This window comes from Pinus tabuliformis, chromosome 8 (assembly GCF_031772625.1).
Source record: "Pinus tabuliformis cultivar Carrire ecotype Pingquan chromosome 8, CPIR1, whole genome shotgun sequence".
NCBI classification, from domain to species: domain Eukaryota; kingdom Viridiplantae; phylum Streptophyta; class Pinopsida; order Pinales; family Pinaceae; genus Pinus; species Pinus tabuliformis.
In genome coordinates, this window is record NC_142294.1 from 1,370,907,260 (window position 1) to 1,370,924,579 (window position 17,320).

Here is a 17,320-nt window from a genome sequence, read left to right on the forward strand (position 1 = left end):
GGGATTGACCGAAGATGGAATCGATTCGACCACTTGATCAACCAATGGTTCATTAACTTGAGTGATATGTGTTTCACTCTCCAATGGAAGAGTGGAATTGACTGTACTTGGAATTAGATCAATTACTTCGTCAACTGGCAGTAGTTTGGGTGTAATGAACGAGGTTCATATACTCAGAGGAATGCTCTGATACCAATGTAATGAACAAAATTCATATACTCATATATTAAATACTCCAGAAGACTTGGAATATGAAGATCTCCATTGAAGATACAAGAATATATATTAAAATGTATGAATGAGAATGATGTTACAAATGAGAGTGAGGGTTTGCTTATATACCCTAGGCAGGTGTCCCTTTATGAATGGTCATGTCCTTAGGGACATACCTCTTCATTAACTAATTAATCATTATTTATGATGTGTTATTATTATTTATATTTACATTATTTATATCTATATTTTATTCATAACATTGCTTTTCTCTTCAAAAAGCTTTGCCCTTAAAGCTTATTGCTGACAAGGCGTGTCATCTGTTTCTTTGTCTTTTAAACTATTTGCATCTTTTGATATTCTTTGAGTTGTCATCTTCGTTGATACAAGACGATATGATCCTTTGAGTGATAAATAAAATTGTTGAACCGAGAAGGGATCAATCATCAAACCATCCTAAATTAATCTTCTGTGAAATTTAGCAATTATTTGATAGCTAGGACAATTTGTTATCGTCAGTCTTGATTGTGCCAACATCATTATTTTTCAGAATATGAGTTTGTTGTTTCTGTTTTGAGTGACATAGATATGAAGATTGATTGGAATGTTTGTTCTTGTGGTTCAAGTGTCGATAAGGAATACTGGTGATTTGATTTTCTCTTATCACGTGTTTGGAAATTTCCTAATTCACTCTAGATGTCGATGTTGAGTTGGTTACTGAATGATCACTTGGAATTTCCATCATTTGAACTACAACATCTGAATATGCTTTTCCTTCAATTGGTTTGTTCTCTTTTTGCTTTGTGATATTGACTGGATCGGTATTCATTCCCTTATCTTCAATTTGGACAGTTACATTTGACGACTTGGATACATCTTTTGTGATGAGTTCTTTTAATTTATTTTTCAATGATTGCTTATCATTTTTAAGTTTCTTAATTTGAGTGTGTAATTTCTTGCTATGGTCCTTGAGATGAGTAATTTCTTCGTTTTTGTCAGCGGTGATTTTGTCAGCTTCTCTTTGCATATTTTGTATCACTTTTTTATTTTCTTGAAGAATCTTTTGAGATTTCTTGTATGTGTTCTTGCGTCATTAAATCTGGCTTCAAAGTAACGTCCTGTAGCATTATTTTTCTTTTTGTGAGAAAATGTCAAACTTCTTTTTTGTATTTAGGATAAAGGATCCTAGTGTTTCCATCCGGGGTGATCCTAGAATAATATCACCTTGATCATTCCATAGGGATTGAGCAAAGAATCTACCTCTAGATCCGGGGGGGGGGGGGGAGATCTTGCAACATTGGTTGCAACATATTTCCCCTCAGCTGAAATTTCTCCTCAATAAGAAAAGTTCATGAGCTTGGTATGTTGATGCATGTCTTAGATGACTCCATTCTGGAGTAGGCATTATGACTCCTCACATGCATGTCGATAGAACACTCCATCTTGGAGTAGTCAATGTGACAACTGGGCCTTTTACCCTGGCCAAATCAGCATGGCTTGGCCAAAGTCGTTTATAGGTCCTCATTTAAGTGTATCAATCTCCCCTGGTCAAATCATCATGACCCAACCAAGTCCGTTTTGCTTCTCAAGAGAGGATATGCCCTAGGACTATTCACCCCTGGCCAAATCAGCATGGCCTGGCCATGTCCTTCCGGCTTCTCAGGGGAATTTCATCTATCTCCTCTAGTCAAATCAACATGACCCAACCAAGTCCTTTTGGATTCTCAGGAGAAGATCTGTCTAATCATGCAATTTCCTTGGGCCATTCACCCCTGGTCAAATGAGTCAGCCAAGTCCTCCTGGCTTCTCAGGTAAATGTATCCATCTCTCCTGGTCAAATCAGCATGAACCGGCCATGTCCTTCTGGCTTCTTAAGAAATGGTCTACCCGATCTTGCAAAGACATCAACACTCCCTCTCAATGAGGGAGTGATTTTGCATCACTCCAGGCTTGTTTATGAAGTATACAAACTTCGCTATAGATAGAGGCTTGGTGAAAATGTTTGCAATCTGCTCATCTGTGGATATATACTTGAGCTTCACTGCTCCCTTTTACACCATGCCTTGGATTAAGTGTCCTAATCAAAGAGTCCTCCAAGAAGCTTCTGAAGCCACACTGCTTCACAACTTGTGACACTGGCTACAATACAGTCCGCCTTTGTTGTACTGAGTGCGACAAAAGTTTTCTTCCTGCTAAACCAGTAAATCATAGCTGATTCCAAGCTGAAGCAACATCCTGAGGTGCTCTTTTTGTCCTCTGCACTCTTGGCCCAATTTGAATCAGTATATCTCTGCAACCTCACTTCAGCACCTGAGACATATCTGAAACCATATCCAACTGTACCATGCAGGTACCTCAACACATGCTTTGCTACATGCCTTGGCTCAACCATTATCTTGCTAGCTTCCTTCATTGGATCCATCACCACAAATGCTTTCTGGTCACCCTGATTGGGTGCTCCCTCTGACACTTGAAGCAGATCCTCCTGTGGCAATCTTGGCTGCCACCTCTGCCACTGCTGCTCCCTCTGTCACTGAAGTGTATCTAGCTGTCAGGCATGATCCCCTCATAGAAGGCATACTTCTCCTAGATACCTCCCGTCTTTGAGCATCTAGTTTGACAATCTCAACCTATGACATCCTCTTGGAAGGATGCTCCTTCTATTCTTCCTGACTGTCTACTCCTTGGAAGCTCTTCCAGTCATCTGGCACGGTCTTGGACATCCTGACAATCTATACAACTTGCTTCTCAAACACCAATAGCTCTTGCTGAGTCTATGCTTGAGCCATTAAGACATACAATAACCTAACCATCTGGTGACTAGAGGAAAAATCTCCTTGTAGTTCTCTTCCTCTTGCTGGGAGAACCTCCTTGCCATAAAATTTGCTTTGTACTTCCTGATGTTGCCATCTGCTGCATGAATCATTGCCTTGGAGGCCTTTACGATGTACCTGCAAAATCAGGAGGCCATGGAAGAAAAATCATAAGCAAGCAAAAAATACAAGGACAAGAAGCTGACAAAAATAATAATAATAATAATAATCAAGGGAGAAAAATATGAAGTACTTATCTTTTGATTAAGGAAGAAACTGCTGAGGATTGTCAACCCCCTTTTTGACAAACCTGTGACTTCTTCTGAGGTGGATGCTCAACATCATCAGCATCAACATTGACTGCTGATGCATGCTGCTTTCTCTTCCTTTTCTTCTTAGGACATTGGGAGGCATAGTGTCCAAAATTATGGCAAATGAAGTACTTGACCTTTGACATATCCTTCTTTTTCTCCTCCTGGGGTACCAATGCCTAGGCTGGTTGTCATAATTATCTGTATAGTCCTCCCTCTTAGTCCAATAGGTGAGAGAATCTTGAAGCACGACTGTCCACCAACCAAATCAGTATTTGTAATGGAATCTGAAAGAGTGGAATCTCAGCTCCCTCTGAGTCTAGAATAACTTCCTTCTCAAGATTTGTAACACAATCCAACCTATCTTCCATTCTGAGACTTGGCACTATTTGGTAAGAGATAAAAACAACCAGTCAAGTTGCTGAACACTTGTCTCTTAGGCTGACTTCAATGGCTGCTCTTTCAACAAATCTCTGATACCATGTTTAATTTTCTTATAAGATGCACAACAAAAAACAATATTCTGATCTGATAATTACTACTTAATGATCTTCAGTCAATTTATTTGATGCCACTGATATCATTGATCAATTATACATAGAAAATATCAACAGTAAATGCAGCAGAAATGGTAGAGATCAAAGAAAGACAACCATGCACAATAGAGACAATATTTTTACCCTTGGAAACCGACCCTTGGGAGAAAATCGAACAACTTTTCTTTACAAGAATTTTTTCTTCAACAGGGTTTACAAACCAATTTGTCTAGAAATTTGTGCCAGAATTCAAGTCAAAAATACCAGTCGAACCTTCAGCGTGCAAGATCTTTGGCCTATCCTCTTTAGGATCTGCGACAGGCCCTGCAACCTGCAGCTTGTGGAAAGAGGCCATACCTTGGCTTCTTTATAACCACAAAAAAGACTTTGAACAATGCTCCTTTGCTGTGGTTTCCTACCTCAAGACTGCAGCTCCTTTTGCTGTCCTCTCTCAAGAGAAATTTTCTTTCATTGCTCTTCATTGGTGTGTTGAAAGTGAAATGCCACATCATCTATATATACTAGTCGAATAGGGGTAAAATTACCCAAGGGAGACACCCTTTCATTTGACTAGGCCGACTTGTCTTCTTGGGCTGACTTGATGCTCCAAAAACTAAATTTTATTTTTGATTTTTTCCAGGCTGATGGGAATACGTCCTGATGCTATAAAAATCAACACAACTTTGAATATAATGGACTCGAAGTCAATGCTTGCCTAGTTATGTGAGGCTACCTTTGATATTTGGGCTGATCAGAGAAAGAAGAAACCCATGTCTATTTTTTTTCATGAGGAACATGCTTATAATTCTTTCCTGGTTTGATTTTTGATAATTGGACTTGCAATAGGAATATTTTGCTATAGATATCTTTTAGATGATACCAACTTTCTTTATAGCAAAGGTTTGTGGATGCACCCTTCCTCTTGATATTCTAGAGGACTCAATCAGTTTTGCATTTTAGGTTTTTTGGATTAAGTACCTGGACCCATATTTTTGATATATTGCCTGTATGATTCTAATTTAAATGTGATCTTTGATGAAGTTTCTATTCACAGGTCTATATGATTTGTCCCACAAAATATAGATGATTCTTCCACAGATGAGTCTCAACCTTATAAAATGGGATCTCTTTTCTCCACTTTATGATGCTGACCTCTTTTGGATATAGTACATTTGTCCACTTCAGTCTCAGGGACAACTAGTGCCACTCTTTGTACCTTCAATATACCTACATGTTTTAGTGGACCTTTTTCTATGCCTCTGCTAGAGCCCACCTTTAGTAGCAGTTGGAACTGTGTTGGTATGGGTGATGTGGTGTTTAAGGGAGATTATATTTTACTATATGGCTCATGTTTTGTGTTAATGGGGGAAGCTGTGATATAATGCCTTCTCGCCAAGGCGTGCTGTACATATTAAGGAGGGTGAATAGGACTGACTCGATTTTGAACTGGGTCATAAACCCCTTCATTTCTATATCTTGGTCAAGGCCAACTTATATTTGAGTTGGGTATTCATACACCCAATCACAGATGCGTTACGGTGAGATATATTCAAGATGGGTATCCATAAATCCACTCTCTATTGCATTCTGGGTATCTATAAAGCCACGTAGTGTTAAAACTCTCTAGTTGTATTCAAGTTGGGTAGTCAGGCACACACTCATTTTTGTATATTGATCATGATCGTTTCTTTTGAGTTGGGTATCAGTAACCCACTCACAATTGTGTTTCATCATTCTTCTTTACGTCTCTTCTTTATTGAAGGATTGTGGCAGGGAAGGGGGGTGTTGGTGTTGAGAATGGTGTAATATTCATGTGGCTACGATGGCCCATCTTATACCATTAATGTATATGATTAAGGCCAACTTATGTTCATTTACTGTAACACTAAATCATGGTTAAGGATGACCTATTCAATCTCATGTGAGCCCATAACCTTTCTTGGGAGGGGCATCATATACTATTTGTGAGCATTTGCTCTCTCTAAAAGCTTTGAAGCCTATGGGCACCATATGCTATTTGTGAGAAAAATCACACAAAATTGCGAACAGAGAATGCAGGTATATTACTGAAGTCACCTTTTGACTCAGGTACTCTATATTTAATTGTTGTATTAATGACTTAGAGTACATGCAAGTCACTTTAGGGCTTATGCATTTAGGATTTATGTCATCTTATTGTTATAAAGAGATGGTTGCTTTCTTTATGTTGTAATAATGAATTATTCTCTATTTCAGTTCTCTTTGTGTTTTTGGTTTTCGTAATATGGTATTAGAGCCAGGGTGAGAGGAAGTCGAAGCAAAGCAAGAGAAGGGCCTAGGGACTGCCAATTTTAGTGACAGACTCCGAGGGACTTTGTTCAGTACACACCAATAAGTCGAAGGGGTTTTGGACTAGCCAAAGCTAAATATGTTTTTGTCTGGTTTACAAGATGAGAATAATTCTTTAAATCTAGGTTCAGATTTTGAGAGAGAAAACTAGTTCTATTTTGTTTTAAAGCCACATTTCGAATTTTTTCTGGGTTAAATTGAAGATTAAAATTGAAACAGAGAGGTAGCAACACTGATTTACAGGGTTATATGCGTTTGTTTTGGGCTGCCATTTTTTCCAGTCGTACCATTGAACTGATAGATCATACAATTGTATGGAAAGATTTGTTCCACTATATGGATCGTACAGAATCCATATTGTAGAAAAAATAGTTCTTTTAAATCAGCTTCAAATCTTTACAAGGCTTTTTGTAATTTATGCTTTCCGGGTGAATTTTTGCATTTTTTAGTGTTTCTGCAATTTTAGAGGGAAATTTCTCTATTTCAGCAGTTGCTTACTAAGTAGAATTGTGGCAGATCTATGCACTTTTCTGCTGTATTTTTGGAAATTTCTTTGTTTTTGATAGAAATTTCATTGACCAAGGGCATGCTCAGTAGTTTGGGACAAAACTCTAGGTTTTCTGGGCATATTTCCAACAGATTTGGTTGGAATCTGATTGTTTTTCAGCAGCATTTGGCGGCTAGAGCAGTGGGTGGATAGGTATTTTTATTTTTATTTTTCTTTTAGATCTACAGTTTGAAGGAGAATAGTACAGATTTTGTGTAGTTTAGTCTCTATTTCAGTACTTTTGTCTACAAGATTATTTGATAAAATGTCTAGTTTTTCTAATATCATGTTGGAGGGTAACCAATAAATTTTTGGGAAAAATTATCGTACCTGAAAACAATGTGTGTTAGCTATTTTTGAGTACAGATGTTTGGATCAGCTTGTGTTGGGAATGAAACTCGACATGACACTCAAATGGGCCCTACAAATCAATTCCTCAAAATTTTCATCCAGAAGTATCAACATGGATAATAAATTATATAATGATCCATTTTGGATTAGTGGTTGCTTGAATGCATTGGTTCTTCACATCCAAATTTTTGAATCACTTGCTTTTACAAGCATAACTTGGTAGCCTCTAGGAATCTGGAGTGTTAGCTGATTTACTAACAAATTTGGCTAGTGACATGTACTAAGTTAAGCAACTCTGTTTCACCAAGTGCAAAAGAAGAGAATATAATTACCCAAGTCATAATAAACATGGTTGAATAATATAAACTCTAGCCTCACACAAGAGTTGTATTATTGTCTTCCATCCATGGATGATGTCGTTTGTACATAACACATGCTAAAAGAAGAGGGGTTCATGTCTAGTTAAGTTTCATCTTGTGTGTTTATTTGTTTCCAACAATACTACCAACCTACGTACTCCTGAAACTATATTTCTAGCCAATATTAGACTCCCTACTGGTTTTTTTTTGGTATCTATGGGAATCAGCAACTGGGTTGGGTTTGTAGTCGCGTGGCATAGGGTTGATACTAACCACTATCATTATAACTTCTAGGTCCTTATGTACACCCCTTTCGCAGACATGGGTTAATCGGGGGAATACGAACTTCAGATCTCATAGTTTACATAATACTTCATAGCACAGCCATTGCCAATTGAATTGCTCCCCCAATGCTTATAAAATTGAAGGACATGGGGTTGAGATTTGATCCACTCGTGTGCATGGGTCATGAGATCATTTAATATAACCTCTTTGGGTGCAACCACATGTTTGACCACTATTTCAAGCTGCCCCCATGGCTTTAGGGTAAGTGTTAGGTCCCTATAATACTAGTGATTAACCCATTACTATTGTAGTTGTATCCCTTATTAACATTGTGGTGCCCCTATTGTCCCCATATTGTTATTGCTGTGCCCCATAGAATCCCTCTATTGTTATTTTTGTGGCTTTATATTATTATTGTTAGGTCAGCTGGGTTATATTGTGACTCCTTAGACTCCTATATTTATAAAGGAGGTTTTGTCATTTGAATCATGAAAGAATCATTCATTTGTGTAATGTAGAGGAGGTTGCCCCCTTGAAGAGGATGAATTCTAAGGCGCTGATCTATCTTTTCTATTTTTTTGTGAGTTGGTTTCATAACCTCGTGTTGGCGTAGAATAGAATGAAACAACAGGTAGATCAACATCGCAGCGAAAGAAGTTTTGATGTAGGTGATTGGGTATTCCTACGGCCACAACCATATAAACAAATGTCCCTCAAGAAAGCTAAGAAGGATAATGAATTATCACCAAAGTATTATGGTCCATACAAGGTGTTGCAAAAGATTGGTACTATGGCATACAAATTGGAGCTTCCTGCAGCTTCTCAAGTGCACCCAGTTTTCCATGTTTCATGTTTAAAGAAGGTTATAGGCGACAAGCTCCCAGTTCAAACAATATTTCCAGAACTTGACGAGGAAGGAAAAATTATATTGGAACCGGAAGCAGTCACAGAAACAAGAACTTGACAGCTACGAAATCGATCAATTTCGGAGTATCTCATCCAGTGGAAGAACTTATCCGCTGAAAATTCCACTTGGGAGGATGATAATTTTATACAGAAGCATCCAGAACTACTCAAGCGTTGAGGACAACACTTCTTTGAAGGAGAGGGGCATGTTAGGTCCCTATAATACTAGTGATTAACCCAATACTATTGTAGTTGTATCCCTTATTAACATTGTGGTGCCCCTATTGTCCCCATATTGTTATTGCTGTGCCCAATAAAATCCCTCTATTGTTATTTTTGTGGCTTTATATTATTATTGTTAGGTCCGCTGGGTTATATTGTGTCTCCTTGGACTCTTATATATAGAAAGGAGGTTTTGTCATTTGAATCATGAAAGAATCATTCATTTGTGTAATGTAAAGGAGGTTGCCCCCTCGAAGAGGCTGAATTCTAAGGCGTTGATCTATCTTTTCTATCTTTTTGTGAGCTGGTTTCATAATAGTAAGTCCTCATGGGAATTGAACCTTGACCAATGATGAAAAACTCCTTGCTTTGCCCCATTGGATCCAACCCCTTTGGCCGGACTCCCTACTGTTGTCTCTAGAGGTGTGAGTGAATTTCTCTAGTTATGCAGTGGTTCAATTCTTCTGTGCAATGACTTCTCTTGTAGTAACTTGATAAAGAATACTTTCTCTGTGCATATATATTTTTCCAAATAGAAATAAAAACATCATGAAATTATTGGTTCCCATGACTTCAGGTTAGGTCCTCATGGGAATTGAACCTTGACCAACAATGAAAAACTCCTTGCTTTGCACCTTTGGATCAAACCCCTTTGGGCAGACTCCCTACTGTTGTATCTAGAGGTGTGAATGAACTTCTCAGTTATGCAGTGGTTCAATGCTTTTGTGCAATGGCTTCTCTTTTAGTAACTTGATAAAGAATACTCTCTGTGCATATATATTTTTCTAAATAGAAATAAAAACATTATGAAATTATTGGTTATATATAATGAAGCTTACTTTGCACTTTCCCGAAATCACAAAAATATTATTCCTCGTTCAACTCATCCATTAAAATTCCAGAATTAGGTGATTTTTCATGAAAACCTGTCCTGCATGAATCTATGGTATGATTTGGATATGCATTTGATGATATATTTGTTATCCTAAACAACACGAAAGTGCAAAATTGTCAAGGGCACATAGCGTGATTGTGAGGTAGAGAAGACAAATGGGAATAGCGTGATTGTGAGGTAGAGAAGACAAATGGGAAATCTCCACTATTTTGTTTGGATGTGTCAGTACAATGATCTATTACAGAACATAAGGGGGGAATATGAGAGATACCTTCTACTATCTGATTGTTATAATTGCTGTTTAAGGAGTCTTGGTACCAAGAAGCTGACATAAAGAGGGGAGAAAAATCTTCAAACATTGAGAGTAGATCTGTGAAAAGTCTGTAATGGCAGAAATGATTAAGGGAGTGCTAGAGGCTAACCCCATATGAGGTCAATGGAAGGAATAACGGAAGGGTTGAGGTGCATTTAGTCCTGCAGTTACCTATGTCTCTTCTTTGCAACCTGCTTGCCGAGTGCATATGTTCCCACCGTAGGATTCTAAAATGAGGTATGAGTGTTATTATTTTTTGAAACGTTAGAGGAGTTGCAAAGTTTCTGAATAAGACTTGAAATCCTTGAATGCATGCGGCATGCCTCAGCTTGAGTCGCCAATGGGTCATCCTGACAGTTGGGAAGTATTGAGCAACTTTTTGTGACCAGTAGGTAGGAATTTGTAGCTTAGGTCTTTGCATTGTGAATGTCAGTTGTGCTTATGCTGAATTTGCACACAAGACCCTCTCCATTATTACCAGACTTAAAATATTTAAAATGTGGTTTAGTTGGTTTAATGCTTAAACCAGCTATCGGAACTAATGTTAAAACTTTTTGACGGAGCATGTGAGCAGTAGTCATATATATTCACAAAATGAGGATGTAAAGTGTATAAGTCAGAGTTGGGGTGGATGATCTACCATCTAATGAAAAATAGTCAGTAATTTGTTACAAGGGTTCCAGGGTATTTCTGGATTATGGTTATGTAGATGTTTAGATCAGTTATTACGTTGATTGGTACTTTCCGTACTGATCTTTCTTGAAATTATCTATGAAGTTGATATTGGATGTATGTAAATGCTACTGTCTTCTAACAAGGATGCTTTGTTTAGGGAACATGAATTGACAACTAAAGATTGTTTGCTTCTTTTTGCTATTGCAGTCTAAGGTTTTTGCTGTTGCCTTTGCTGTTCTTGCTGCTGGAGCAGTCGTGTTAACTCTAAATGTCCTCCTGTTGGTATGACAATTCCTGCCCCATTGTTCATAGTATTTGATACTAGTTTATTAGATGAAACAAGAAGAAAAAGGAAATATAATTGTACACTTGTGCTTTCTGGTGTTTCAGAATGTAGCTTGGTGGTGTCCTGAATGTTGAGAAATTAATGATTTTTCTGATGTGTATTGACAATTACAGGGGGGACACATCATTTTCTTTCAGAGCCTTAGTCTTCTGGGATACTGTCTTTTTCCCCTTGATGTTGGAGCTCTTGTTTGTATGCTGAAAAGTAATGTAATAATTAAGATCATTGTAGTTCTGATTACCTTGGCTTGGAGCTCTTGGGCTGCTTATCCATTCATGAGTGCTGCCGTTGGACCAAGTAGGAAAGGACTTGCTCTTTATCCTGTTTTCCTTTTATACATTTCTGTTGGCTTCCTAATATTTGCCATAAATTAGGGAGAGTTGGAAAATGGAATTTCTTTGGAATTCTGGATAAGCAATAGTTTTTCCGTTTGGAAGATTTCATAGAAGTTATTTGGGAAAAAGATTCCACCAAAGGATTTCTCAATATGACGTACCAAGAAATGATATTTGGATTGACTTCGAAGGCTTGATATATGCCTTGGATATTTTGAGTTCTGCTTCAACAACCGATGTGTTGAAGAGTGATTTTAAACATCATTGGAATTTCTGCCTGGGTCTGAATTGTGCTGATAGGTCGTGTATACAGTTGTAATCTGTCCATAGAATGCACGTCTTAACTAGAAGAATAATTTATTTTTGATTGTCAGGTGACCTAGTATTTTTCTTTAACATAGTTGTCTATTGAATTTTGTCACAAACAACAATAATATGAAGTACAGTACTTCTAATTTGAAAACGAGGTTGGTTATCTATAGGATCCCCCAGTTTTTGAATTTGTATATAGTTTCTTTATACATCTTATTATTGTCATGTTGTTATATCATGATGCTAGTAGTGATCTATTGAAATCAATGCAAGCCAACGTGTGGCAACATGCATTTGATATGTTAGTTTTGAGAATTTAATGATCCAGCAATGCAGGTTGGAGTATGTGGGACAGGATCCTACTGACAAGCATTTCTTTTCTTGCGTTCACATATATTGGGGGTTTTAGTTTCTAGAAAATGTTACCAATTTTTGGTGACAGTGTAGTTTTTACATGTGGCTTAATTGCACCGTATTAGATATCATTGTTTGATGTCATTTGTTATAGCTGCCTTTTATACATGAGGTTCATCTTCACGGCAAATTGATTTGATAAAAAAAGTTTGACAAACCCAAGGAACCATGATGTCCATTGTATGAGCACTTGGGTTCCAATAACATATGAGGGGGTATTACAACTCTGTTATAGATGGAAAAATCAAGTTTTGCGTTGCCCAAGTCAATGAAGGCTTATAAGTTCAGTTGAGCGTTTTTTCTTCCATTGAAAAATCTACTAACTATTAAATTGATTGGCTAGAATTTCTTTACATTCTTAAATCTATCTTTCCTATTAGCATCTTTATTAAATTCACTATACGCTTCCAAATTAAGAACACAATCCATCCTAATGCTGCTAAAACACATGAAACACTATCAAAGTTGTTATTGTTGCTTGTGAACCACTATCTGAAATACAATAGCAATCGAAGTTGTTATTGTTGGTGCACTCTCTGTACTATATAGTTGGCTTAATAGTAAATTTGAAGATATCATAGAATTTTCATTACAATATTTGTTGCAAGGGCTGTTCTATTTTTTAACTACAATAATCTTTGAAAAAACAATCACTATTTTTGATGTTTATGAGGAAAAAATCAAAGTAAACATTTGATTAGTCTTGTAAGGACTAAGTACTCTGGATCTTGGTAATGTTTTGCTGGTTCTCATTCAAAAATGAAGAAACTTAAAAACTCTGAGTCTTTTTTTTGTAAATCAACATTCTATTCATTCATCAGAAAATAAGTACATCGGTAGCAAAATGCAGGTAGTCTCACCCTGACTAGGTTTGTTGACTACCACGAGCAGCATATGACAGAGAAATAGAAAGGAAACTAAGGACACCGTCCACAACCTAGGAGGCCAGAAGCACTAGAAAACACATAAAACTAGGAGAACACCTGTAACCATGCTAGTCGTCTGACGTAATTGAAGTTGGGTTGTCTGGGGTTGTTCCAGGAGGAGGCAGAGGGCGGAAAGAGCATTGGACATGTTCTTCGAAGTGAGCCATCCAAGACTCCAGCTTCTCCAACGTATCCGTTGGCAAGCACCATACCACCAAAACTTGTTCTCAGACATGGCACTGAAAGTAGTGCATTTTGTTCAGAGTAGCAATGAGTTCTGCGTGTTCTTCCCGACGGATCTAGTGCGCTGTTTCCAACCGCTCCAACATTGATTGAATTAGATCTTTTGCAATTTTCCTAACAACATTGATGAACTTCCCTTAGACCTTGCACCACATGCCTTGCTTTACCTCGTTGATCCGTGCCACCATGTCTCTTCACCCCACTTCGCCGCTAAGGATGCGGAGTGCGATCACCATGCCCGACCATCGAGCCACCTCGACCTCGACAACCGTGGACTCCAGACGTTGTCCGCCTCAAGCAACCAATTGTCTTGCCGCCTTGGCCATCCCTAATTTTCTCCCCTTCCATAACCATCGCCTGTAATTGAGGCCCCTGACCCCCTTGTCTAGTCGAGCTGGGCTTCGCTGGGGTGGAGGATTGTCAAAGACAAGGAATTGGATGCATTCTTGCAGAACCAGAGCCGGTCTGAGGAGGCCTAGCAAAGCAACTGACGGGGGTGCAGACTGCAACGACAACCCCCCAAGTTCGCCCTTCCCTTGTCGACGAGGCTCCACACAACCAGACCCACAAAAACTTGCCAACAGGATGGAGCTGAGCACACTCTCCACCACCCTCGTGCTGTTGTTGGACAACAACAAGCCAACCTACCCATAAGCCTTTGCCACCACAATCTATGACGCAAAGACCGCCAAAGTTTAGAAAATCCCGGAGAGGAGATGTGTAGGGGGGAAAATCAATTGGCATGCGAACATAGAAGAGTCCTCCCACATGCACCAAAACCACTGTATAACCGAAAACTCTAGAGGCCACGCTCCGTTCACGCACGAAGGTGCTGAATGCCACACACCAAAGAAGAAAACTGCTACAACACAGACCCAAAAACCAGGGAGGGAGGGAGTGCCAGCGGCGGGGTCGTCACCTTCCCGACACAATAGACCTTTGCCGTTTCCTACTCTTGCTCACAAAATAACCATAACACACAATGAGCCAAGACCAAGCCCAAATACATCCACCACTTGCCATACACCACTGTCGAACGTCTTCTTTTGATCGGGTTGAGGCCATTTGAGATTTCCCACGGATCACCTTAACTCCTCTCATATGCAGGTTAATGTGAGGCGATGGGGCGCCCTATCCTCGAACCTGTAGCCAAGTGGTGACTTTCATCGCCCACGTGTTTCCTTGTGCGTCTGGTTCATCACCCCCATCGGGGAAGCCTCTTCTATTGTCACGATTCTTCATTGTTCCATCGGGTGAACATTTTTTGAATGAGGGGGCCAGTCCTAGAGGAGTTCCTGACCTTGGTGTTTACTTCCCCAATTGGCAAATTTGTCCGCCGCTTTGTTACCTTCACGATACACATGCTCTGTGATTATAGAGAAGAGAGTCTAGAATGTATATGCTCACCTATCAGTTCCAACCTCCAGCTCTTTATAACTTTATCTAGTGGGAATTCGTTATGAGCTTTTTCAGCATGGCAACAACAATATGAGAATCTCATGTGACCTATAGGTTTGTCACCCTTAAATCTGCAACAATGTGTAGCCCTTTTATTAGTGCCAAAGATTTTACCACATTGTTTGTGGCGCTGCCACATGACGCTACAAAAATCTTCATCGTATGCCCAGTGTCATTGTGAATTATCCCTCCGAGACCTACCGGTCTTGGGTTGCCTTTTTAGGCAGTGTCAAAGTTGAATTTGAAGAACCCTGTTGGGGGGCAGACGAAGGTGTTGGATTAGTTCTCCCTCATTGGTGGGCGTTTAGCGGGCCCGGGGTTAAAAGAATTCCGGTTAAGAGAAAGAGTTGCTAGAATATCACGTTCCTTACCTTCCGCTTTCCAGTCTTCCTGTGACCAGCGAGAAATTGAAAGAGTCTCTTTGATATTTCGTAATACAGTCTCTCCACACCTGCTCAGTTTGGATGGTTTCTGAGTGGAAAACTGCCTTGTTTCTTGCTTTCCATAGGTTCCAAAGGACAAATCCTTGTGAGAGACACCATGCTATGTTGATAATGGGATTTTTAAAAAGTGTCCATCTCCACGCCTCTAGCGATTCTTTCAAGCTTTTCGCTGACCGATCAAGTGCCCCAAACAAGGAGGCAAGATGACCCCAAATCTCCATTGCCTTGGGGCAGGAGTTTAGGAGGTGATCATTTGTTTCTTCCTTATTGCAGCAGAGAGGGCACCGGGACGAGCCACAAAACCTTTTTTGTTGATTTTGTCCCAAGTGAGGAGTTTTCCCTACCCAATTAGCCATAGAAAAAATAGAACTTCTGGCCATAATTTGGAGTACCAAATTCGTTTCCGCAAGGGGTCCGGATTCAAATCTCCCACAGAAGATAAAATCGAATAAGCTTCTTTGAGAGAGAACATACCCTTTGAGAGGTGCCCCCACCACAACTTATCAGTTTCCCCATTGTTAAGAATGGGGCGTCGACAGAGGATTAGATTTAGGGCTTCCCAATCCAGAGGTGGATCATGGGTTGGGCAATGTGTTGCGGTTTTCCACTCTCGTCATTTCGACCCTGGATTAGTGTCCTGCCATAAGTCCTTGACTTTCTCAGCTCCCAACTGAGCAGTGAAAGCTTGAATATCTTTGAAGGTGTTGTCGTGGGTTAGTCTAGGGTGTTGCATCCAAGCTCCTCCCAAAATCTAGCCTTACATCTGTTCTTGATTTCCCAAAACTCGTGGTCTCATATTAAGTCTCGGTGTTCCTTTGGCTGATTCCAAATGGAGGAACCATTCGGTAGGTTGTGATGGTTCTTCAGAGGGTCCTGCTAGCCATCAACACTATATTTGAATGTCCAAAGATATTTCCATATCTCTTGCCTTCCCTGCAACCATCGTCACCATACTTTAGCAGTAAGGGCATGTGACAATAGTTCAGGAACTTTTAGCCCCACGCCGCCATTGGTCTTTGGTTTGCATAATTTATCCCAGGCCACAAGAGCCCATTTATGACCCATTTGCGGCGTAGACCAAAGAAATTTTCAAAATTTGGCTGTAAGTTCCTTGTAAATGCTTTTAGAGGTCGGAAGGACCGAGAGCTGGTATAGTGGGATGGCGTGCAAAACCACCTTCAAAAGAGCTAGTCGATTGCCTGAATTTAGGATCCATAAAGTCCAGCTGGAAAGTCTCCTATCAATGTGGTTTAGCATTTCTTTCCAGTGAGCAGTCTTTGGGGAGTTAGATACCAAAGGTACTCCAAGGTATGTATTGGGGAGTGCTCCAATTCTGAATCCTGGTGTCCAGGCTAGATTGCTTTGCACCCTAGGATGTGTATTAAAGAAGAAGATCTTTGATTTATTGCCATTAATTTGTGCGCTTGATGCTTGCTGGAATAGCTCCAAGATGGACCCAAATTGCCGAGCCTCTTTCAAGGTCGGTTTCCCATATAGCATGTTGTCATCTACAAATTGTTGGTGGGTGATTGGGGGGTGGGGGGGCTCTTAGGAGAGTTTTAGGTTCTGGAGATTATAAGATCCCAGCGTTGCCTTAATAAGTCGGCCAAGACCTTCAATTGCTATTATGAAGAGAAAGGGAGATATGGGGTCCCCTTGATGAAGCCCCCTGGATCCCTGGAAGGTGTGGGAGGGCGCTCCATTAACAAGAATTGAATGAAATGGGGTCATGATCATGGATTTAACCCAACTAATAAAGGGAGGAGAGAAATCGAAAGTATCAAGGATGGACAACAAATAATCCCAATTTAGACGATCATAAGCTTTGGAGGGATCAAGTTTTATAAGCATACCTGATGATTTGGATGAGGATAGGGAGTGGACAACCTCATGGGCCACCAATTTACCATCCATTATTTGTCGCCCTTCCACAAAGGCTGCCTGTTTAGGCCCAATAATTTCATGCAGTAGGGGTTTTAGCCTCCGGACTAGAATCACTGAAATGATCTTGTAAATGACATTGCACATAACAATTGGTTAGAACCCGCAAGGGTCAAGTGCCGCACCTTTCTTGGGGATGAGCATGAGA

General features: G+C 39.7%; 1 protein-coding gene across 2 annotated transcripts in view; it reads left to right on the forward strand.

Moving 5' to 3' along the window:
- Positions 1–11,912, forward strand: part of LOC149240600 (protein YIP4b-like) — an 80,813-nt gene extending 68,901 nt beyond the window's left edge. For both annotated transcript variants that reach the window (XM_089373765.1, XM_089373766.1), the window contains exons 3-4: positions 10,962–11,036; positions 11,214–11,912. In XM_089373765.1, the coding sequence (XP_089229891.1) occupies positions 10,962–11,036; positions 11,214–11,474 (336 nt within the window). In that variant the 3' untranslated portion in view covers positions 11,475–11,912. The remainder of the gene's footprint in view (positions 1–10,961; positions 11,037–11,213) is intronic.
- Positions 11,913–17,320: the final 5,408 nt, after the last annotated feature.